The 24,334-nt window shown below is 45.0% G+C and overlaps 1 protein-coding gene across 7 annotated transcripts in view; it reads right to left on the reverse strand.

The window, feature by feature from the left end:
- The window catches only part of ADGRB1 (adhesion G protein-coupled receptor B1), a 294,461-nt gene that overhangs the window by 162,170 nt on the left and 107,957 nt on the right, over positions 1 to 24,334 (reverse strand). For all 7 annotated transcript variants that reach the window (XM_080380266.1, XM_080380265.1, XM_080380263.1 and 4 more), the window contains one exon: positions 1,371 to 1,529. In XM_080380266.1, coding sequence (XP_080236392.1) covers positions 1,371 to 1,529 — 159 coding nt within the window. The remainder of the gene's footprint in view (positions 1 to 1,370; positions 1,530 to 24,334) is intronic.

Genomic DNA, 24,334 nt, shown 5'->3' on the forward strand with positions numbered 1-24,334 from the left:
CCCACAATGCCATCTCCACCTTCTTCTCCTTCTACAGAATTGTCCACCAAGACTGATGTGGACCTTCCTCCAGCTCCATTCAGGCACACTCAAGCTGTACATCTGGACATCCTTTCAGGTCCAGCTTCCAGGTCTTTGCACTCTTACCCTTACTGCCCCAGGCTACAGCTGTGTTACAGCTACAAAGTCACCAGCAAGCATGGGGGACACAAATTAAATAACCCTAGTGTGGGCAAACCTCAGAGGGAAATTAACAAGTGTGAGTCAAGGGGATGAAATTCAATATACTAAGTTTCATTAGGAAAAAAAAAAAAAAAAAGCCTAGTTTCAACGTGATTTAAATTTATGGAAGTGGTAAAAAATGCATGAAATAATTTTAGCTCTTATTAGAGGAATATATTTATGTCCCTCTATTTGAACTTCCCCTTTATCAGGAGATACTTCCTTGCCTTTGAAGACAGTTGAACTTTCCTTAGTTATTTGACTAGTTGGAGGAGTTATTCAAACATTCTCTACCATGAATTTGAAATAAAAAGAGGGGAATCATTATAATCAGCCATTTGCTTGCATTTGCTAGGCTGAGCTTTTTCTGCTGTTTTTTTTCCTCTTCATCCCCCTCTTGACTCAGCTAATGCAAAAGAAGAACTGGTGACAAAAGTGCCAGAGGTTCACCAGCTCAACCCATTGATATCTGACTGCTGACCAGCACAGACAAGCTGTCCCCTGCTCTCTGGTGAGGAGGTCTTGGAACAAGGCTGTATTACAGGAGCAGAGCAGAGCATCTGCCAAAGGCTTTGCCTTGCTCAAGCCCTGTGCTTTTCCTGTCTAAGGTCCAGATCCTTCTCCACATCTTAAGATTGTAGGCTTCATTTTGTAAAAGAAAGGGACAGCAATGCTGCTCTTGATTGGGAAGGTGAACTAAGCCAAAAAGAAGCGAGATTAGCATCTGTCTTGGCTGCATGCTTTATTTATTGGGGAAAGAAACTCTAACTGTCAAATAAATGCCTTTAAGGGTGCATATTTTGCCATCGATGCCAGATTTATCACCAGCATATGAATACCTGATGTAAGCCTGCTTATAGGTTCCCATAGATTAGCCCCCATTCTTTGGGGTAAAGGTCTGGATCTGCAGGTGTATGTGTTGGAAGACGTGTCAGCATGTGCATGCGTGACCACGAGACAGGCAGGGAAGGGCAGAGCCATGCACAGCCGAAGTCCCATGCTCCCCTGGGCTTGCCACTCCGACACGGCCCTTTGGCAGCTTTGCCATGCCTCTAGAACATCCTTCATTATTCATGGCATTGAGGCCAAGCTCCTTGTGGAAAGAGCGACCTGCTCACGCGCGTGCAAGGGAACATGCCTCCACTTACTATTGCATGCCTTCCTATTGCACAGCCGTCCTTCCTCCAGGACTCCCTCGCAGACAAGACCTTCGTTGGGAAGAGGCTTGCAGGTGCGCATGCGGGTCTGCAGGCCTCCCCCGCAGTCCTTGGTGCAGTCGCCCCAAGCCGACCATGGGTTCCAACCACCTGGGCAAAATCCAGAAAAGCCCCATCAGCTTCAGTGAGAGCCCAGCACCCAGGAAGCCGAGGCAACACTGGCCTGGCAGGCCCTACAGTGTACCCACTGCCAAGCCCCCAAACTGGGATGTCTTTGAATGTGGTAGGACTAGACACTGCAGGGCAGCCCAGAAAGTCAAGACATAAGAGGGGAAGGGAGAAACATTGCCTTTTCATTGACTTCAGCAATTCCCTATCTCTAAACAGGGATTTTGCGTTCCTGGAAACCCTGCCCCATTTCTAACTAGTCCAGTTCTTCCTGTGCTTGCTGCAGCAGAGAGGTCCCCTTCTCTTAGAAGGCCCCCTGTCCATTTTGTGGCCTGTTGGCTTCTCACCCCAGAAGGCATTTGCAAAAAACACCTCAAGGTACTTATCCAACATTGGTGGGATTGTCTCTCCTTCGTCCTCCCCCATGCAAACACACATGCCTACTTGCAGACAACACAAGGGAGTTGGGAAGGTGTTGAGGTCCTACCACCCATTCACCCCCTCAGAGAAACACTCCTTTTCCCCATATTGCAGATACCACCAGCCACAAAGAAGTACCGCTTTCAAGAATGGCTTCGGTGAGGGAATGATTTTCCCCTCCAGCACCCTTGCAGCACCCATGGGGAGCAATCTGTGAGCACAGTAAGACAAAGGAGCTTTTTTGGCTTCCCTCCCCAGCCATGCTTAGTGCTGGTGTTGGCAACACATAGCCTTCCCCCTTGTACCACCAGCTACAGCCCTGCAAGCTGATGGAGCTGGCAAACCCCTTGCTGCCAGGATGGCGCTGCCGCTTGCAGAAGGGAAATGCTGAGCCTGTGCAGCCTTCCCCACCCTGCCTCCTTCCAGCCTGCTGAAAAGAACAACTGGATCTAGTGGGATGTCCATAAATGTTGATGGAAGGATGGACCATGAATGCTATCTGAACTTGGCATGCCTCCCGCAGTCCAAAGCCTTACAGCAGGGCACCTGCAGGGAGCCCACCAAGGCTGGGTTTCATGTTGTAAAAAGACGGCAGGGGATCATCCAGCCCCTTCAAGTGATGGATAAGCTGTCATATCCCTCAGTGGTCAGTTCACTCCTCATCGGCCATATGCAGCAAGCTAAAATCTGCTAAAATAGGCCTCTGGTTCTAACAGCTGGTGACTGCTTCTGCTCCATCGTTTTCCCACTTCGTGGGGAGGAGCAGAGGAGGCCCTTTATCCCAGAGGTGGTCATTCTCAGATGGCTGCTTTTCCTGCTGTGCATTTTCTCATTACCCACAGCTACCCTTGGAGATGCTTCAGGTCAAGAAATTCAGCTATATGCCACGCTCAGGCACAGATAAGGATAATGAGGTAAAGATGTGGCTTTCTGAAGAGAGGAAACATTGGGAGAAAGACAAATGCTGCTTTTAAAACTAAAAACGAAATAAAGCCACTTTTTCTCACCAACAGTCAGAGTTTTCAGAGAGGCAAATGATCCATTTCAGCTGGCCCAGTCTCCCTGTGTTGTTATTTATAAGGCAATGGAGATCATGGATGTCCTCTGAGCTGTGGGCTCTGCTGCTCCCTACACACCCTAGGTAAGACACCAGCCCTGTCTGCAAAAACACGGGTTCTCAACAGCCCAGCTAGATGTCAGATCAGAATATAGGGATATTACCAGCACCCACTTGCACAGGGTTGGGCAGATACTCATCCACCTCCACAGCACAAAGCTGCAAGTCCATACTCTACTACCATCAGCCTAGCTGTGCTCTAACTTGTGCTCCCAAGACAGAGTGAAAATAAACACATTCTGAGCAACACTCACATTGATGAATGCAGTGGAAGCTGGTTAGATACTTGTGCTGGTTTTGGCTGGGATAGGGTTAATTTTCTCCACAGTAGCTCGTATGGGGCTGTGGTTTGGATTTGTGCTGGAAACAGCGCTGACAACACAGGGATGTCTGGTTCCTGCTGAGCAGCGCTCACACAGAGCCAAGGGCTTTGCTGCTCCTCACCCCACCCACCAGCCAGCAGGCTGGGGGGGCACAAGGAGCTGGGAGGGGACACAGCCGGGACAGCTGACCCCAGCTGACCCCAGGGGTGTGCCAGGCTGTATGACAACATGCTCAGCACATACAGCTGGGGGAAGAAGGAGGAAGAGGGGGGAGGGAACAATCAGTATGATGACGTTTGCCTTTCCAAGTCACCCTTATGTGTGATGGAGCCTGGCTGCCTTGGGGATGGCTGAGCACCTGCCTGCCAGTGGGAAGTGATGAATGAATTCCTTGTTTTGTTTCGCTTGTGTGCGCTTTTTGCTTTACCTATTAACCGGTCTTTAACTCAACCCACAAGTTCTCTTCCTTTTACATTCCTGATTCTCTCCCTCATCCCATCAGCAGAGAGTGAGCGAGTGGCTCCGTGGAGCTCAGTTACCAGCTGGGGTTAAACCTTGACAATACTTAATAATGAGATTAACACAGGAAAATAGAGCAGGATGGAGATGCAGGCTAGTGAACCTGCCAGCAAGGTGCTCAGAGATACTGGCAGCATTGTGGAGGATGGAGCTGTTATTGGCACACAATAAATATTTGACCTTAAAGAAGACTGTCTTTCCTTTGAAAGACACTTTCTCTGTTGGTTCCTTTTCTAAACAGCACAGGGAAATAGGCTTGTCTCTCCCGTTCCCTGATGGAAGACAGATTGTGTTTCAGTTGCAAGAGAGGCCAATGGCATAATAGCAGGTGATGCCTTGCTTGAGCTGATCGGTAGGATATCTGTAACCAGGCACATTTAGGAGTTAATCAGCTCTTTGCTTGCCCTTTTAAGGATGTCTTACTTTACTCTCACTCCCTTGCAAATTAGAAGTGGTGCTGGGGAAGGGAGAAAGCATCACCACACAAGCCTTGACTAGCCTTCTGATTTATTTGCTTGTGATGCTTTATAAGTCAAAATGCGTAACTGTGCCAATGTCTTAAAGGTTATTTTATATTGTGTTTGTAAGCAAAATACAGACTGGTTATTCAGACTGATTGCCTGTCATGGTGTCCCCAGTTTGATTACAGGTTATTCAAACAGGTCTGCATTTCAAGGTATAACCTATTATGATGACATCAAGCCCCTAAAAATATATAGAAATAGATGCTACCTGATCTCACTATGGGAAAAGTGGAGGATAGCGTAGGTTCCAGTTTTTAACTTCTTTTTATGCTGCTTACCCTCAGCAATGGGAGAACCAGTCAAAATAAGAAAAAAACCACACCATGACCTAAAAACCTTAACTGGAATGAGATCTCTTTATGAGGTTGAGAACAGATAACTTACTTCCTCTCCTTATTCCTCAGTTTCCATACCGTTTGTAAGTACTAAAGAGAAGCTAAAGAAGTACCAGAACACTTATTAAATCAACACAGGCATTTATAGCCAAGACAAAGGTATTCCCCACTTTATGGAGTAGTCTTTTTTTATCATCAGGTTGTCCTGTGGTCCTGACAAATTAAATACTGCATGTTATTTATCCTGTTTATTGGCTGTCAGATAAACCTTTTGAAATCTCCCTTCTTTCCCTGGGTCTAGTCATTCACTGTTCCAAGTGATTTGTCTTTTTTAGTGATGCTGTAAACTAGCAGTTGAGGGCCTATTATATGAAGTAATACCCATCCCATCTTGAGGGGGAAAAAAAGTGCTGTGCTGTGAGTAAAACACTTGACTCTTCTGCCTACTGCTTTAAAGCATCTGGCTGGTGGAAAGGGGTGGCTGGGTAACAACAAGTGAATAAGCTACCATGGCCATGGAGCAGCTAAGCTGTGGCAACACACGTGCTTTTACCCCAGTGCAGATGCTGCAAGAGAGACACGAGTGGCATTTTGTCACTGTAATGTCTGCACACATGCCCCATCACTCAGTTCATCAGGAGCGATTTTTTGAGCTGCAACAAGCCTCATGACTCCCCGTCTTCTAGGAAATGTTAATACCCAACTTCAGTTGCACAATTCCTTGCTCTGCCTCTTCTTACATTTTAAGCATGGGGTTGGAGAAGATCTTTCTGATGCTGGGAAGTAAGTAACCCACACAAAATACAATGCAGAATCCTACTGAGGTTAATGGGACCCTTTGCAGATAGTCCCTTTTGTCCCCAGAGTCCTGTTTCATCAGCTTTTAACAAACTGCTGCACCCCACTGATAGATGCAGGTTGAGTTGCCATCTGTCCTTAATCCAGAAATAACAAGTGTGCTGCAACTGCTTCATGAAAGATTTTGCTTTTCTAAGGCACTGACTCCTTTGAAGGTCACATACCCAACCCATTCCCACTTAGCAAAATTTTGCTCGGCTACATCCTTGTAGAACTGCAGACCTTCCTCACTCTGCTCTTTAATCCCTTTAACTGGAGTAGCTGTGGCTCACACCTCCAGCACCAGAGGTTCCCATTACAACCAGCAGCTATCACCTCAATCACATAGCAAGGCTTAGCTTGAGTTATTTTATTTTTTGAGAACGGTCCCAGCTGATAGCATGAATTTTGCAAAGGTGGCTGTTGCATGTGAGGCTGCTGCTCATGGGACTGTTTTGAGCACCATGGAGACTGTCATTCAGGGGGGCCTTTAATCCAGTTTCTAAAGGGCTTTTTGATCCTCCTCAGTCGGTTCTTATCATGATCATGTACTAAAACAAATTACTTTTCATGCTAGGCTGACCCAATGCATTCTAATTCTCCACAGTTAAATGGAGAAAATTTCAAGATGGTCAGAATCAACTGGCAAGCTCACATTTGGTGTTTCTTGCTCTGAATCTTAAGCAGAGATGCCACAGTAATAGGTATTTCCTATTACAAATTAACGGACAGAGCTCCATTTAGACACCTCATCCAAACACCCTTGATCTTTGGGAAGATTTACATCCCGATTTGGAGTTTATCTTTGCAGCTGACAGCTGCGATGTGTCTCAGATGCTAGTCAGTCAATCATGCCTTTTAATTTAACAGCAATGCTTTAAATTAGATGACAGTGACAACAGCAAAAACTAAGGAATCAACAGAAAACAATCAATAGAGCACAGCAAAAGGGCCTTTGCTGACACACTACATCCATCTCCGATTTTAGTTTTTTGGATTTAGCTTCCCGCTGACCCCAGCTGCAGACACTTTTTGCTGGCAGTTCTCTCCAGCTCAGCAGGCCAGGACATCTTGTGTCCAAAAGACATGCCGAGACTACATAAAGCCACCACAGTTCTGTGTGCTACCACTGGAAATAACTTGTAGTGGACCTTATATTACAGTATCTGAGGGCCTGAGAATCATCAGCAGTTAGCAAATGAGTGAAAAAAAAATGTTATTTCTTATGCAAATAGGAGGAATGATGCTGAAAGGAGATTAAGAGTGAGATTGTCTTATACCATCTGAAAGTTAAATTTGTTATACAATGGGGAAAGCAAGAGAGCTACACCCCAAGGTTTTATCACTCTCCTATCTTACTATGCTGGGAAAGAGCAAGTCCCGAAGGGACTATTTTGAAGACAGCCTTCTATTACACAAAACAGTGATCTTTCCCTGGAGAGCCATGCATTCAGCTTGCTACTTCTGTGGAAGAAAGGAAAAAAAAAAAATCCTTTAGGAAGATGTCCCCTCCTCATGCCCCATGTGATGAAAACCTATGGCAGCACAAGTGAGTTGCTCCAGTGGTTCATTCTCTGCCCTTTCAAAAATAAATCCCATGCAAATACTTTGCTGTTTTGCAGGTTGTGCACACTAATATTGAAACTACCCCCCCCAAGATCCCTAAAAGAAAAAAAAAATCATTAATTCCAGCTTTTCCTGACAACCACCTTCTTTCAGATGCCAAAGCTTTTGATGAAAGATGCATGAACATGACACCCCCATTATTGATCTAGTGAGAAAGAAAATTAAAAGGTTGGGAGTAAGTACCCTCTTCTGCCCACTGTCCCTGCTGGGGGTCATGAACTCCATTAGGTTATCTGGTAATGACAAATTCAATTCAACACAAAGACCCAGAGATGATCAAAGAAACACAACAGGCAAAGGCATCGTGGTAACCTACTGAATCAAAATGGACTACGCACAAGGAGTACCCTCAGAGGAGATGGATCGGCCTGTGGTGTGAAAACCACCACTCTGAGTCGTCGTGAAAGACACTCTTGGAAATGCCATGCAAACCAAGAGGGTCCCTTGCCTAAAAGGCTATAGGACTTACTGTCCTATACAGAAAATAGAACGTGGGGACTGCACAAAACTTTTTATGGCGTTCTCGGGGGTGAAGGAAAGGGAAGGCTGCTAAGTACAAAACACCAGCAAGCTTCAAGCTCGACTAGCCAGCAAGTAGGACAAGGGACACCCAAGACAGGGACATCAATCTGCACAGCCAGGATCATCCCTTCTGTGCTGTGTGTGTTTACCTCTGACAAACTCTGTATTAACAACAGCTATAACCGTACATTGCGATTCTCCTCCACAGAAAGGAGATGTGTGGGAAAGTGATCAATATGAAATAAAAGTTCATGAGTGACCAGGACAAGGTAACTGGGGATAGCTGTTCATTGTCTTTTCCAATATTGGAATTCTGAGGGGTGTCAAATTCAATTAGCAGGAGGCAGGTGCAAAACCAATGAAGGATAAAATTCATAGACACAGAGCACTGTCAGACTGTGCCATGCTTGTCACAGCATGAAAAGGTACAAAAGTTTCTATGAATACAGAAAGTAGCTAGGGAAATACATGGGACAGGAACTCATCAAATGCTACTAGATGCCAAAACAGCAGCTCTTCCTCAGAAGGTGTCGGGCCACAAATTACTGAAGGCCAGAAGGATACTGTATGCTTGTCCTGTTCTGCTGTTTTCTCTTGGTAGCCACTGCTAATGAGAGGATATTGGGCCAAAAGACCCGTGATCTGGCCAGCAAAATGTCCTCTGGTGCTTTCACAGTTGCTTGGCCTCTTCCTACCTTAAGTTTATTACCAGGACTCTTGTTCACAGAGATATGTTCAGAGCACAGACAGCTCAAGGTCAAGCCATTATTCCCCACCGCCACGCAAAAAGCTGCTCAGATCACTCATTTCTGGGTACCCAAATAAGTGGTGTGATTTTTCAAAGCTGCTGAGTGGCCAAAGCTGTCATCGATTTCCGTAACATTCACCAATCCCTGCAAATGAAGGTAACGAGACCCAATTTGGACAAACATTTAGGACCAGCTTCAGCCTCCCCGTGTTGCACATTATTTAAGGAGGATGGAAATGAGGCCACAGTGCTCAGCTTTCAAGGAAACACAGCATAAAGCTATGCTTATTACATGATTCCCTGTAAATGAAACACTAGGGATAAAGAGAGATTATTTATGTGGAAATAGTGGGGGAGGTGGGCAGGGAAATGAGAAAGGGAATGTTTAGTCTGGAGTAGGAAATCAAATAAGACCGTGGTAAAAGTCTTCTCTTAAGAAAGCCGTAGAGGCCTAATCACTTAACTTATTTCAAAGCAGAGCAGGCAAAATATCAGAGAACAGACTTGTGAAGAAAAATCCAGCATGCACCACCGGGGAGGAATGAAATGCTTTCCCACCCTGAACCTCTGATACTGTATAAATCACATCAGAGCTGAGTTCACACACTACTTGCTTCTTCAAGTTATTGCAGACCTCCATGCAAAGCACAGAGGGGACTTATTAGCATAGACACATGCATACCCCTGTACAGTGATAAATATACGAGCACATTAAAATCAAACTGTGTAGCCCGAGTTGATTGAAACATTTCCTGATATGAGTGTCACTATCTGTTTTCATGAAAGCTGGTTCAAGGAAATCAAAGAAGAGCATTCATGAAATTTCCTTTCATGTTCCATCTACCCTGGCTTGAAGGGCCTCAGTTTTGTCAAAGGTGTTTTCACCTCTGAAAAGGTATAAAGCATTTGCAGAACACTGCATAAACCCATAAAAGCAGTAACATGTTGTAACACCCAGAGCTTTGCAAGCACCCTGCAATTTCAGCTTGTTTCCTGAGCAGCATTTCCAGCTGAAGGATTTCTATGGTCCCCGAGACTGCAGTTTCTCAATCTTCCGTGAGCTGTGACATATTTTTCTTTGCAAGAGCCCTGCAAGGCAGGGCTGGGCTGTTATTGCCTCTGCAAGATGAACCAGGGAGGGGCTGAAAAGCCAGCAGTATCACAGGGCACCTGCTATACAGCATAGAGAGAAGCTAAATTTTCTTAAAGCAAGCATCTTACAGAAGAACAGAGAGTAAATCACCCAGGAGGACAACCCAGGAGTCAGGTGTCCCCAGCTCAGAGCAGTTTTGCTAAGGAGACGCTGCTCTGCAGATGCTATTCATGGCTCACAGCACTCCTGGCTCCGCTAACTGCTCCCAGGATAGAGCCAGAAATGCGAACTCCAGTGCAATGCTGAGGCAGCCGCTTGGCAGTTATTAAACCAAATATTTAATGACGTTTTGATACACACAGCCAAACCCTCTTCATACAGAGATGTCAGTAATAAGGATTTTGCCTGGAAGGGGAACAGAGGCAGTTGAAAACCACATGAAAGTGCTCGGTGTGTGCGCACCTCTGAGGAAGGCTGGCGAGCAAACAAGTCGTCAGCAGGCATTTCTCCCTTCAGTGTCCTCTCCTTCGCAGAGCTGTCTGTTACACTCATCCTGCAGTGGGAAGATGCTAATCTTGGCTACCTTGCTGGGCAGAGGCTGCCTTTACCAGCTCATCCTTTGACACATTGTTAGTGTTTTTCATTGCAGAAAGGAGAAAGCTTTAGGCTTGCCTTTAGGTGTGGTTTCTGTCTCTCTCTCTTATTAAGCCCCCTCGTTAAGATAGGGAAAGACAGAATGGTCACATCACATACCACTTGGGCAAGGTGAGTGAAAAAACTGGGGGAATTAAATGCTGATGTGTGTCTAAGGGGTCAGGGGTAGAGCAGAGAAGAGCTTCTCTGCAAGCCAAAGTTGGGGATCAATAAAGACTACATGCCCAGGGAGCTCAGGAGGTCACTTTGCTGAGAAAAGATACCCAAGCAGTCCATAGACAGTTAAAACAGCCCTTTGGGAGAGGTGCTGTCTGAACTGGATTGGTTGGGACCAGAAATCGCCTTGCACTGGTGACCATCTGAGGTTTTTTATTGGGTTGACCACTCTCACTGGGATCAGGAATTGCATTATGGGTTAACACCTGGGACCAGTTTGAGTGTGGAAGGATCCTGTCCCAGCCCTGACAATGATGGAAGGCAATAACATAAAGCTTTGTCTGCACTTGCTGCACTTGAGGTATCCAGAGTCATTGCTGGGGTTACTGCACCAGGGCAGCTCATGAAGATGAGGAACAAATCTGTCTGCCTTTTGCCCTCCTCTGCCACTGTCAGTATTACCATTCTGTTTGCTCTCAGTCTGTGATCTTCTGACCATTAATTGAGTGTTATCGGTTGCTCAAATTAATTAGAACATTTTGGAAATGAAGGATCTTTTTGAATCTGCCAGTGTTTAAGGTAGGAAACAGAAATCAGAGGTATGAGCAGATATACCTTGGGAAACCTGGCTGCAGATGAGTGAAAGGGATTTATTACATGGCAAACATCTGCAATCAGTGACAGTGGTTTCATCAGTGCATCCCACGGGCAACTAGGACCACCATGTACAATCCAAGCAGGAGGCAGATAGATGCTCAAACCATTGGAGGCACCCAAATAAAAAGCTGCTACTAGGTTGCTTCATGATAGTTTAAGGAGCTAGCAACAATTCTACATCTGGGATAACATTCACATGGTAACCAGCATGCCTTAGCATGAAGGGCAAGAAAGCAATATTATCAGCCTTGATCAACATTATCATTAAGAGGTTAATATGATCTTTTGACACTGATGCTAAGGTGTAGTATGTGTATTGAATCATTAGCATTGTTGCTGGCAATCTGAAGTTGGGGCACTATAAAACAGACTGCAGGCACAGCAATTCATTCAAAGATCCCTTGGAGACACTGGATTACAATGATTAAAGCAATTCTCAGCCTGATTCATAAACAACTGTTCTGAAAGTCATTACCTTTTCTATCAAAGGTAAAAGGGGATTACTCACACATGCCTGCTATGTCCTTTCAAAGTCCCAGAGTGGCACAAGGAAACACAACTCCATCTGGTCCTGCAGGCAGCAGACCTGTGGTCTCATCCTGTGCTTTTATCCTGAAAACTAAATAGGACTTGACCTCTTTTTCTTCTTAATGGCTTGATGCACAATGGCCTGTGTAGCCATGTTACCTTGCTACAGGTGAGTTCTCCCTCTGATTTCTTCTGTTATGACTGCTAAAATAAAGCCTTTTCCCTAATGAACATCTGAAGCATCTTCATGAGCATTTTCTAACCCTGACCCTGCTGAGCCAGACCCTGATACCCATAATCTTTAGCCAACAGAGATCAAGATCTGTCTACTTAAAACCATTCTTTCCTACAGACTAATCTAACATGAAATTCCTTTGGTCTGAGGTCCTGCTTAAGAAAAGGAAGGCACAGTGTTGAGAGATTTTTATCAGCACAGATGATGAGGCAATGCCACGAAGGCTCAGCATTTACCCAGGCATTTTAAAATTATTTTTTCTGTTATTGATATTTGTCATTTATATTCCCGCAGTGTTAAGAGGCCTTGAGTAAGACAAGAGCCGTCCTGGGATTGGCACTACTGGCAAAACAGTCACAGGCAGTCCTTGATCCTAAGAGCTTGCATTAGGCAGTGCCTAAATACTGCTGTGATTGATAATAGAGAGAGAGGTGAATGTGCATGGAGAGGGAAGAGGAGAAGAGTAGGTATATTAACAGATATACAGAATTTCAGACTACTTTACAAATTATTGACTGTACTTACAAGTTAATCATCGTGTGCATTAGCTATTTTTTTCTATGAGAAAACACAAACATCCCTGAGCTACAAGATTGTCTGGACAAATGGGTAGAGTCTGAACAGACCAAGAATGTCATTTTCCTCCCAGCACACTCCTCAAAATTGAGTGGAAATTAATCCATATGAGAATATAGGATGGAGGTTGACAGCAGAATATTTCACTGCATCCTTTTTTCCTTTTGTCACCATTTGTGCTCAGAGGAGTCAGGAGTGGTTGGGTTATCATTGATTGCCTGGACTATTCAGGTTGGAGAGCCAGTACACCATGCGATTAATTTTCCTCTAACACTCCATGAAACTAGAAACATAGCTAAATTGCTTCTGGATAACCACACAAATACAACCCCCAGAGTTCAGCCCTGCCCTCCATTCGTCTCTTCATGACTCGTATCTGAAGCCATCAGATACACATGGCACCTGTTCCACATGGCACAAAAGGATCATGGTTGTCAACTCCAAGTGAGAGCTGCAGCCCCCACAGCCCACAGACTGGTATCTGTTTGACTCTGGCCTCTCTTAACATGGTTTAGTCCCATCATTCCTCTCTCTGAAGCTGTCCACACCACCTTTCTGGTAAGTACAATCCAACACCTACCTCCCCTAGAAATACTGGCTGCTTGTCCAGCAATTCTCACTCTGCACAAACCAAACAACAGCTAGTAATTATATCTACTAATTACAAGTGACTCCTGTTTGGGGACTTGTGTCCTATTTTATTTTCCTCTGTGGTCATCTGGGTTGGTCCATGATGGCCAAAATCAGGAAGCTGGGTGAAAGACAGATTTGCACTGCCTGGTTTCAGAGGGTTTCCAAATGTCTCAGGTTGGATACATCTTTTTTGAGCACATCAGTATGAGCCAAGAGCAACATCTACTGGCCAAGCTGTTTAGTAAGACCAAGTGTAGACCTGTCACAACTCACAGATTGTACAGACCACTACACATCTGTGAGATATTTTTGGTTAGTACATAAACGCGTGGCTTAGCACCAGCATTTCCCAGCTGTGGACATTGTCATCAAAGCAAATATCTCAGCCCTGCACACCTGGACCTAGCTCATATCCATGCCTAATCTGAAATTTGCTGTTCAAGGTCACTGTGTCCTGGGTAGTGCATCTTGGTAGACAGTAAGTACTTGCGTATCCCTGCTTCTTCATAGCATAGCACTCCTTGCACTTCCATAAAGTATTCCTGGGCTGAAGCAGTCTGAAGGTGGGTAGCAGTCCATCTGTTGCCACCAAAGCTGCAAGAAACTTACAGTAAGGGCTTTTCAAGTGGTCTAACTTTAGACATAGAAAATGAAGAGTCCAAATTCGGAGGCTAGACCTGTTGGTGTGTCTGCTGGTGTGTGGGGGGGATGACAGCTAACAGCACGAGTGTCTGTATTTCAAGGTGGGGGCTCAGCATAACAAATGATGCCGGGTAAAGCTGGATTATGATGAAAAATAACAAGAAGGAGCTTCATCCTCCAGAAGAGTCTGTCTATGTTGTTATCAGCCCTGTTCTCCCTCACTCTCAGCCTCTCCTTTCACAATCCTCACAAGGGGGTGTGGGAATGTGTGGCAATGAGAGAGAAAAATTGGTGAAGCTTCACCCAAAAAATGGAAGCAAAAAAAGACTGTGAGTTCATCTTATTAGGAAGATTGAGTCTAAAACTCATCAATAACAGGCATAACTTATGTCTCCATCTCTGTGGCCTGGCAAACAGGGCCATTTGGGCATTGATCAGTGAACAGTGCTCTAAGTCAGAACTCCAAATCAGCTACACATAAAATACAATTTCCAACCCCCAAAAGACCCACTTCTCCCTGCAGAGCAGGATCTAAAGGGAAGTAAGAGTGAAGCAGCTTGATCTGTATTCTGAGATCACTGGAAGATCACATACAGTATGCCAAAACATTTCCAGAGTGGGCAACATCTCAGCTAGTTTTAGATGTCTATGGTACAGATGTATCTATCTGAGCACTTCATACTTAAAGGATGAAAATAAGCACTTTTAGAGTGTAGGTTATTTCACCAGCTTGCTTTAGAAAGAGATTAATCTCACCCCAGAAATGTCCATTTCTCTATGTTGATTATAGAAGGAGACCAAATGACCTCCTTAGACATCAAGAACACCATTTGGTCAGAGAAGTCCTTCTCTCGTAACATGGGGAACTGAAAGATGGCATGGAACCATAAATGGTTAAAAGGCAATTAGCACAAGCCAAAACTGTACAAAATGAGAAGGATCAAGCCTGCCTGCTGCAGGCAGGTGGTGAGCTCGATCTTTGTAGGTGTCTTGCCGGCTGCCTTGCAGCCACATCCAACTGTCCATTTGGCAGTCTCCTTTCAGGACATGGTGCCCAGGTGGCCCTTGCAGACAGAACTGAAACCAGGACATCTGAGGTCTGCGGGGAGCTGTGCCCTTTGAAGAAGCAGAGACCAGCAGCATCACAGGACTCAGAACTTGTGGTCAGACTTGCTAGAAGCCTCGTGCATGATCGCAGAAGAGTCATCTTCCTTCTGTGTCTGTTTTCTAAGCTAGTGAGGGTCTCTGGTCATGATGGGGAATATGATGACATAGGAGGGTACTGAAACTGGGAGGGAACAGAAAAATTTTGCTCTTTTGAACCATGATCTATAGACATAGACCCCACCTGGTCCTGTGTACATTTTACTAAGCCTGGTGCAGTCCAAACCCCATCAGATCCCTCAGTCCCAAGCTTCATCTAGCAAGGGACCATAATCAAACCCACCTCTTTGTACAGGTATGGTACCTCCCAACATAAGCAGGTAAGGCAGGTTTATTTTCTGCTTTATTCTGGTCCATAGATGATGGTATAGCTGAATTCATGCTGGGTCCTTTTAGGATCCCAGCACCTCACGGGGAGGACAGACAGGTTCTCACAGTGAAATGGAACACCTAACTCCTCCAAACTGCCTCCAGGACCAACACAGAGAAATGGTGGTTAGTACCCAAGGCCAACGAGAGTTCAACAGGACCAGGAAGATCAGGATGCTCATTAAGGCTCATTTTACCTCTTCCTGAAGATGCCTGGCCTTATCCAATTCTTTGAGGGTGCTACCATGACTTCCACCTGGTTTCACACACGTTTATAGACATGGCTTCAGCGCAGCACTTTTGGGAGAACAGGGAAAAGCCACAGACAGTCTGAATCTTCCTTCACTCTGCCACACTATAATCTCCTGGTTACAGCAAACAGTGCATGAAAGGTTTTAACAGCAAGTGTCTTCTTGTACATGGGAAGAAGTCATCCTCTTATGTCTAACAAAGAAGATAACTCTGGGCTACAGAAGCACAGGGGTCTGGTCTCAGCCCCATGCCTCCCAGCTGGCCCCTATTTCTAGATAATAGGTTGAATCAAAATGCTGCATCTAAGCAGATGGGATGGTTGAGGTTTTCTGATCCCTGACTGAGCAGGCACACGAGGATGCACACAGGTAATGCGTGAGCAGAGGCCAAATAAAGAACAGAACATAAACCCAAGGCAGGAGGGGCACTAACCTAAAGGGAAAGGTTGAGCTCTTGTGTCTCCTTGAATAATGCAAGGAGCAAAATATTCTGTTACCAGCCTAGGGAGCAGACAATTAAAACACTACTTGAAGCAAATGTCTCCTGACTCTGGCTCAGAATTTCAATTAGTCTGGAAAGTCTTATTGCACTTAAGTGCAGGTTAGTGACATTTCAGGAAGGAGAGATTGATTGGGAGCTGGGTTACAGCTTAGCCAGCGGGGATCATGTCTAGGGGCCTGTCCTTAAAAACAATGTGTGATCTCTGCGTGGCATTTTCCTTGTTTAGCTCTTTTATGTTTCCTATGAGAATTAATAATCCCAGCCAGAGCTGTGTCCCCTCCCTTCAAACACTGCCTTATTTTCTTTCCTTTTCAATGTTCTTTAAGCATCCTTAGGTATCCCAAAATATCTCCTGTGACTTTTCTCTTCCTCCTAAAGTTGTTAACCTTTTAATGTCTCAAGAATTAGGCTCTGGCTTCCAGGAAACTTTTCATACCAGTTCACCAGCTTTTCAGAGCCAGAGAAATCAGGAGCATCCACTACTTTTTGTCCCTGATGGACGCTGACTTTGGGATTGCTGAACTTGGCAAAGATGGCAAAGAACGGGGGGGGGGGGGGGGCATAAATCAGCAGCATGACCTAACAAATTACACCTGTGGGTACTAACAGCTTCTCTCCATCTACACTGGCTGCACAACAAAGTGGGAAAATGCCCTAAACCAGCTCAAAAAAAAAAAAAAAAAAAGTTAGAAGACAGCAAGTGTCCACCAGGGAAAGCCCGGTAACTGGTAAGCCCAGGCAGGACCACAAGGTACTTTTGTGTAGAATGTCACTGCTGTGGTTAGATGTGAGTAAGATAACTACACTTTTGAGATGTGCACGAGATAGGAACCAAACAGGGCAATGGCTAATGAACACACAGGTGCAATAGATTTTCCTGCCATAATTGGAAGAGGCAGAATTTTTATCCATAAAGCATCCCAAAATTAATCTCCATGCCCCAACCATGCTTCTTTTGTCACCATTTCTCATGCATCTATACACAACTGTGCAGACTATTAAAAACATCACCCAAAATGAAAACTTCCCAGAACAAAACACTCTGATCTAGCACTTAAACTCCAGCATAACCAGAAATTCTACCACAGACACACTCTGGAAGAGTTGAGGAACAATGCAAATAATAGATAGGATTTTTCTGCTACAAAAAGCTATAGGTCAAAGACCCTCTTAGGGACTCGTGATGGACACATTGATGGGCAAGCTGAATGTGTGCTGTGCTGTTAGTTGTATCTTCTGCTCAGAGGTGGTGACTGGTTTTTTAATCACTATAAATGGACTTTTTTTCTCCATAATTCCATTGAATTGTTTTCTTGATCCATGGACTCTTCAGGGCTGGCAGTGTCCTGCAGCGAGCTGTTCCACAGGTCCACCATACACTGCCTTGGCATGCTGGGCTCGCCAGTCAAAATTCCCTGCTGAAACCCAGGATATATTAGCTCAGTAGGACAATAAGCTCTGTATATTAATTTTGGCTGGTCTGGAGACAGACTGCAAAGACAAGGCTTTTACAAAGACTGTTTTAAATGCATCCCTTCCTTCAGGCACCATGGAGACTGTACCAGCATGTGATGGGTCTGCTGCGGCAGAAAGGCTGCAGCTCCAGAGGCTCCGCATGTCTCTGGGAGGGCACAGGTAGCTGCTGTCTATGAACAAGTCCTATGACTAAGAGGGATGCACAGGATCAGTACTGACTCTCTTAGCTTTCTATGAGCTTAACTATTTCTACAGCCTCCAAAGATGCTTTTACACATAAATGTCTATATACAGGCATGTGTGTATCAGGAAAATACAACTCACTGTGAAGATATTTTTCCTCCATATTTTTTTTTCCTCCTACATGGCTAAAGCCTCCCACATCATCTTTGAAGTATGGAAATGCATCAGAAGAAAGGCGATAGTGTTATGCAGCAGCTTTCCTCTCAGGAAGCAAACTGGCTGCAGTAAGGCCAGCTCTTATCCTGCCTTTTCCATTCCGTCTGAAACATTGTTCATGTGGGGTTCACAGGTTCTTCCCACTCTTCGTCCATGCAGGAGAGAGCCACATGGGTACCTTTAACTTCAGACCCAGCAAGCCTGCACACAGCAGACCCAGCAAAAACCTTTCCAAAAAGCCAGTCTTTGCCGTAGGGAATGGACTCGATTTTGCTGAAAGGCAAATATTTGCCAGAGAAGGTCTAGCTGGGTCCTTCGGGGTTCTCTGCACGTACAGGTTAAATTACTGGTGCACACTGCTTGGGAGCACAGGAGTAAAACATGATATTTTTTTAATATTTTTTTTTTCCTCAACAGATGGTGTTTTCTTCTCCCTTGGTCAGCTATGAGAAAGGTTTCATTATCAGAGGAAACACCGTTTTGTGTCATCATTCATCCTTTCCCACGGAGCCATTCATGGCCCACATGAACTGCAGCCACTGGGAAACCACCCTGAACCCTTGAAAGCATCCTGGAGGTTTTCAAACACCCCTTCAACAGCTTATTCCTCTTCACATCTGTGGAGTAAGATGGATTGATGGGAGACCCCGAAGGGTTATTTTGCCCATGAATTATTTACACCCACTGGATAATATTTCATTTTAGACTGGCCTTGTTTTACACTTGTAATTTTTAATTCTTATAATTCCACCTCCAGCAAGAAGAGGCTCCTGAGAGCACTAGATTAGGTCTCAGTGGGCACACTCCTGAATGCATAAATAACCTCTCCTCTGCTGACAGCACATGGGAGATGGGCTGGGCTTTCAATGAGGTTAGGTTCCCTGCCCCCTCCCCCCCCTTCCCTTAAAGGAATCTTTATATCTGTGCAGCTATTCTGTAACATGCCTCTGTTTGGTAGCAAAAGCACTATTTAAATGCAAATGTTGACTTTTTGCCAGGGACTGGAGGGAAAATACTTGTCTAATGATGTCCTTCCAAAAGTACAACTGGTGCTGTTTTAAAAGGAATTGGATCAGAAGGAATTGGGACTTCAGTTCCTTGCACTTCTAACAACCTCTGCCAATGTTATCTTCTACCCATTGAAATCATGCCTATCTTTGCAAGGAAAAAAAAACAAAACAAAACAAAACCAAAATCAACACATATACAGGCTAAACTAAACCCAAAGCAATCTATTGATCAGATTCCTCCTTTCTTTGCCCAGCCTGGCCAAAGATGGAGGAGATGGGGCCACTGCACACTTACTCCAGTTCAAGTTGTTTGAGTTTTTTTGTCCTGTCTTGGGACAGGCGTTCCAGATGTTAAATGTCTGGGTGACAGGGACAGTAAGGTGATTGTTGAGCTGCGACCCACTTGAAAGCGGAAGGAGGTGGCTGGCAGGAAAGGGAAGGCAAAGAGAGGATTCAGAATCTGGAGGTGGGTGAGAAGGAAAGGAGACCTGGGGTGAGTAGGAAAGGGAAAAGGTGCCTGGAGCAGCGTGATTAAATTATTTTTTTTTCTGGGGAAACCCACTGTTCACTGTTTTGTATCAATTTCCTCTGTTGAAATACTGATTCTGATTTAAAACCAAAACTAGGCAAACCTTCCAGACATGGTGCAAAGATAAACAGCCCAGTAATGCTGTAAGAAGACCAAAGTTAGGCCAAGCAGGAAGAGGGGAAGAAACCCCAAATATCCAGGCAATATCCCCACAGAAGTGTCTTCACCCACAGCCATTGGGCCAGCAGCAAGCACATACCCTGGGTTTAATTTTGGGTCATGTCTACTGCTCCCCATAATAAAGTTTTGTGTAGGAGCTGTTGTTCTCTGTCCAGATGTGCTGGCTTCATCAGCAATGAATGGGACAGAGAAAGTGCATGGGGACACCTTAGTATTCCTGAAACAGAGAGCTGGAAAGGGATGGACATGCTGTGAGACCTGTCTTACATGGGAGCTGTAACACAAGCAGGAAGCTGGGTTGAAACACTTGGCAGTGGAGGCAGTAGGTCTGTCTGCATGATGCACCTCACCAGCCAGAGCACGGCTTCCCACATCCTTCTTCCTCCTACCCAACTCATTGCCTGGGCTCTGCAGGCTGATGGGTTTTGGGCTGTTTTTATCTGATGTGGTTCAGTTACCAAGGAGATGACAATCTGCCAGGGGGAACCTCTGTGGCATCTGGGGGCGGGAAACTGATGCAGATCACTCAATGGATGAGGACAGCCCCAGGCTTAGAGCTCAGGAGCAGGGAAGCATTTGCTGTGGCTCATGTAAGATGTGCCAGGCAGGCTGTGTTCTAGATGACCTCCAAAGTACCATTTCAAATGAAATCTGTCTATCTGTGGGATGAGGAAGATGTCAGTTTGTCCTTAGCACCAGCTGGGTATTCACATCCTCTGGGAAATGCAACTTGATAAAGTTAGAAAAACTTTGTTTGCTGCTCCCATGGCCCATGAAGTATTATAAATCAGGTCCAATGGTTCAAGCAAAGCAGGTGGCAGTTCTGCTGTGGCAGAACAACAATGGCACTAGGACTCCTGTTGCCCCTGCTGTTCGTTTGCTGTCTACCCCACCCCTCTCCCTTCAAGGACCCACACACAATAACGAAACCCTTGGTAGCCTCAGCTCAACACCACTTAAACCATCCCAGCTGGGACACTGGAGGTGAGAAATGGTTGCCTTGCCTAACATCAACCCATGGCCCAATGAACCTGTTAGAGAAATAGGGATTGTGTTGCCTGCACCCTCACTAAAGCTCTTTCCGCTGAGAAGAGCTAGACAATCAAAGCTTCAAGGCAATAATTCTCCTGACATCAGAGCTCATTTTTTAGAGTGGGGTAGAAAGATTTGGCAACCTACTGCCAGTGTCCTGGCCTTCCTTTTCCCTTATCCTCCGTGTGATGTTGAAAGGGCTTAAAAGTTTATTAGGTGAGTAATTTTGATAGTCTGCCTTGAGACCGTAGTTACGGGAGCACAGGAACAGAAAGTCCTTAGAAATAAGATGCTGCTGGTACCTGTTTTGTCATCAGCTGTTGTCTGAAGAGAAGCTACAACAGGATATAAGTTTAAACACTAACTTAGTAGTAGCCGATAGGATAAAGATAGAATCTTTATTTACCTTAGGTAATTACAATACTAAAACCCACACATGCAGGAGGTTTTATATGAAAATGTGCAACCACTTCAGTATAATAAACTAGAGACAGAAATTAGAACATGCGCGAACAAGCTTTTATACAAGTGACCAATCACCTGGTTTTATATCATTTCTTTTTGTTGCCCTTTTGTATAAAGGACACTGCATGTTTCTTAAAAGGTGTGCTGGCAGCATCAGACACCTAACACCCAGTTCTGCAGAACTGAAATAAAACAATCTCAACTCCGTGATGGTTGGCTTATTGCACACCAGGTGAAGAACCTAGATTTGGGACAACACATGGACCAAATCGTCACCCTGTGCAGACATTTGCCCAAACTCGGATGGAGTTGAGAGGTGTGGCAGGAGGGGGAGGCTGCATTTCTTTGGAGGTCAGATGAGACACATCACCAAACAAAAGGCTTGTGAAGGATAAAAAAAAAACCCTTGTTGGAGCACTGCAGCTCTTGTTATTCCTGAGTTGTCTTTAACAATCACTTGCTGCAAAGCATGGGAAAATACTGAGCCAGCAAAATCCCTCTCCTTTCTGAGAAGATTCAGAAAGAGTCCTTCCAACAGGCAGAGTTGCCAGCAGACAGGCTATTTCTTCCCAATCCCCACCTGATGCTCAAATCATGACCATGAAAGATGAGTGCTGAGGGACATTGGTAACTAGCAAGAGACATTGTTTAACAAGTGTCTGCAGAAGTGGGTTCGAAAACAGTAACTCAGGGGAAGGTCCTTCCTCCAGCAGCCAGGGAAAAGGGAGAATATATTTTGGTTTGGTATATTCTCCTCGCCTGGGGAAGGCTCTGTAGCTGAGGTGTCAAGTTTAATTTCTTCCCAACGTGTATTTTACAAATAACTCATTTGTTCCTTTTAAGGTTAGGCAGCTCATACGCCAGAGCAGTGACAGTCTCCAGCAATGATTTAATGGAAGGGAAGGTAGGCTCCTCCTGTGTCACTTTTCAGATGCATTCAACATGAAGGACGTTGTGAAAAAATATGCACTTGAGGTGTGGTAACCCCACAACAGGCACCTGGGGTTGCCCAAGCCAGGGCTCTTCTTGCTTCAGGCTCCTCTACCAAGAGAAGTAAGCAGAAAACAGGACAAGGATGGGGCTGTTCTGGGAGAACATAGCTATTAACTAGCTAGGAAAAATCAACATACCTTTAAATTTGAACCTTTGTTAACATTTCAAAAGGAGAAGCGAGCTTTCAGAGGGCTTGTAGTATAGGACTGAGCCAGCACAGTGACACGTTAGATGAGTGGATTTTTACTCTTTTTTGATAATCCCAAACACCCATGAGATACAGGAACAAATCCTTTGGAAAGGATGTGGTGACGCCCTCACTCCTATTTTGAAGAACAGATTATTAGGGATGGATTGGGTAAAGATTAGGGATGGGTTGAGTAGCTCCTGCCCTGGGGTCAATCCCAAGGTGGTTCTGCTCCTTGAGTCTTGATATATCAAACCAAAAAGGCTGATGTTACAGTACATTTCAGATTGGTCTGGATATAATCAGACTTGCTCAGTCAGATTTTTATATCCCCACCCTGTCTGGGAGACCACGGGAGCTGATTTTAGAGGGGGAAGAGAGAACATGGAAAGCAGATACGCAGTTGTCATGGCAGGACTTCATAGCAATGGTGCACATTTTCAGCAATTATCAGTGCTATTTCTAAGTGCATCAGCTTATAGGAATATTACACAGTTTGGGGACAAGTGGGAAGAATAAGTGATTCTTTGTCTAGCAAGCCCTTCGATTCACACAGCCTGAAACACCCACAGTCCCTGCCCAGGGTATGTATCCCAGGCCCCATCTTCACTGTGCTTTTCAGGTAGAAGTTGTAAACAGTTGCCCAAATCCCCATCTATCCTGAAACAACACTGTAGGTGAGGATTAAAGATCTGCATAAGGAAGAGCTACCAAGACCTTATGAGATGATCAAGAGCTTCATAAGTAATGAATAAGATTATTTAAAAAAAAAAACAAAAACCTGCATCTACCCATGGCTCACAGAGCAGCCGCACAACACAGCTGTGCTGAAAGGAGGACTATAAAGCTTATTCTATCCAGCACCAAAATGCAGCTGATTCTGATGTGGAATGCGCCAGCTGCCAACTGCACAGCGGTGTGGGGAAAGCCATGCTCCAGCAGTCATTGCCCCATAAATTTGATACACCAGGCAATCAGAATCTCTGGTCTGAAGATGCTTTTCCAGCACCTCTGTGCTAGCAGCCTTCTCAGGAGGAGCAAAAAAACCAAACAAAAATCCCCAAATACATCAAAATGCCTGAAAAATCCAGTGCCATCAAATGACCAGCATAGCAAAGACTTAGCACAGACCAGAGCAAAGGGGGTTTATCAGGGCATTTAACGGTAAACATTCCCTAAACCACTTCTTATTAAAATAAGCAAATTGCTTTCTGACCAAAAGACAAATTTTCCATGGAAGCATCTGGGGTTTTCTATATTTTTGAGTGAAAGAAGAAAATGTTAGAACTCAGTGTTCTGTGTAGGACATTCCCACTAGACCCATTTTGAGGGGGAGCAGGAAGACAAGAACTGTGAGTGTGTCACTGCTGGGGGAGTTAGGAGGAGATTTTTAGTGGGCTTAGAAAAATAAAAAGGCAGGGAATTTTAGATAAAACTTTTCAAGTGCATGAAAATATCTCCCCATGTCTAATTAGGGACTGGTACAAGGTTCAAAAGGGAGTGAAAGATCTCCATGTGAACCATCTGGGACTCTGGAAAGAAAAGAAGCATTTATATCCTTGCATTTGGAGTCCTGGTGCTGTGGGAATGGCTCAGTAAAAAGCCAAGCTCATGGCACCCCCCAAGGCGGTGGTGCAGCAGATCCCTTCTCTGGTTCTCTTGCCCTCTCCAGCTTTAGAGGACACTTGCACCAGCTCTGGATGGGAGTAGGCATGTCTGGATAGATGGGTGTTGCAAGGGAAAAAGAGAAATAAAGGAAAAGAGGAAAGAGAAAAAAGCACTAAAAAAAAAGAGAGAAAGAAAAAATTGCTTTTTCCTACTAATCTCCATCTGAAAGTCTTAAGGATGTTGAAATCCTTTATTCACGTGGGGAAACTGAGGCACAGAGTGGTTACATATCTTGCCTAAAGAGACACCAGGCACCTATGAGCAGAGAGCTGAAACACCTTTCTCCTGCTGTAATTGCAGCAGGGAGAGGCACTGCAGGGGTTGAAATCCAGGCAGTCCTCCACAGAGGGGTGGATGCCAGGTCCCATCAGCGGTGGCCTTGCAGTGGCTGCATTTGCAGAGCCCTGGCTCCAGAGC

This window comes from Falco punctatus, assembly GCF_963210335.1.
Source record: "Falco punctatus genome assembly, chromosome: 3".
NCBI classification, from domain to species: domain Eukaryota; kingdom Metazoa; phylum Chordata; class Aves; order Falconiformes; family Falconidae; genus Falco; species Falco punctatus.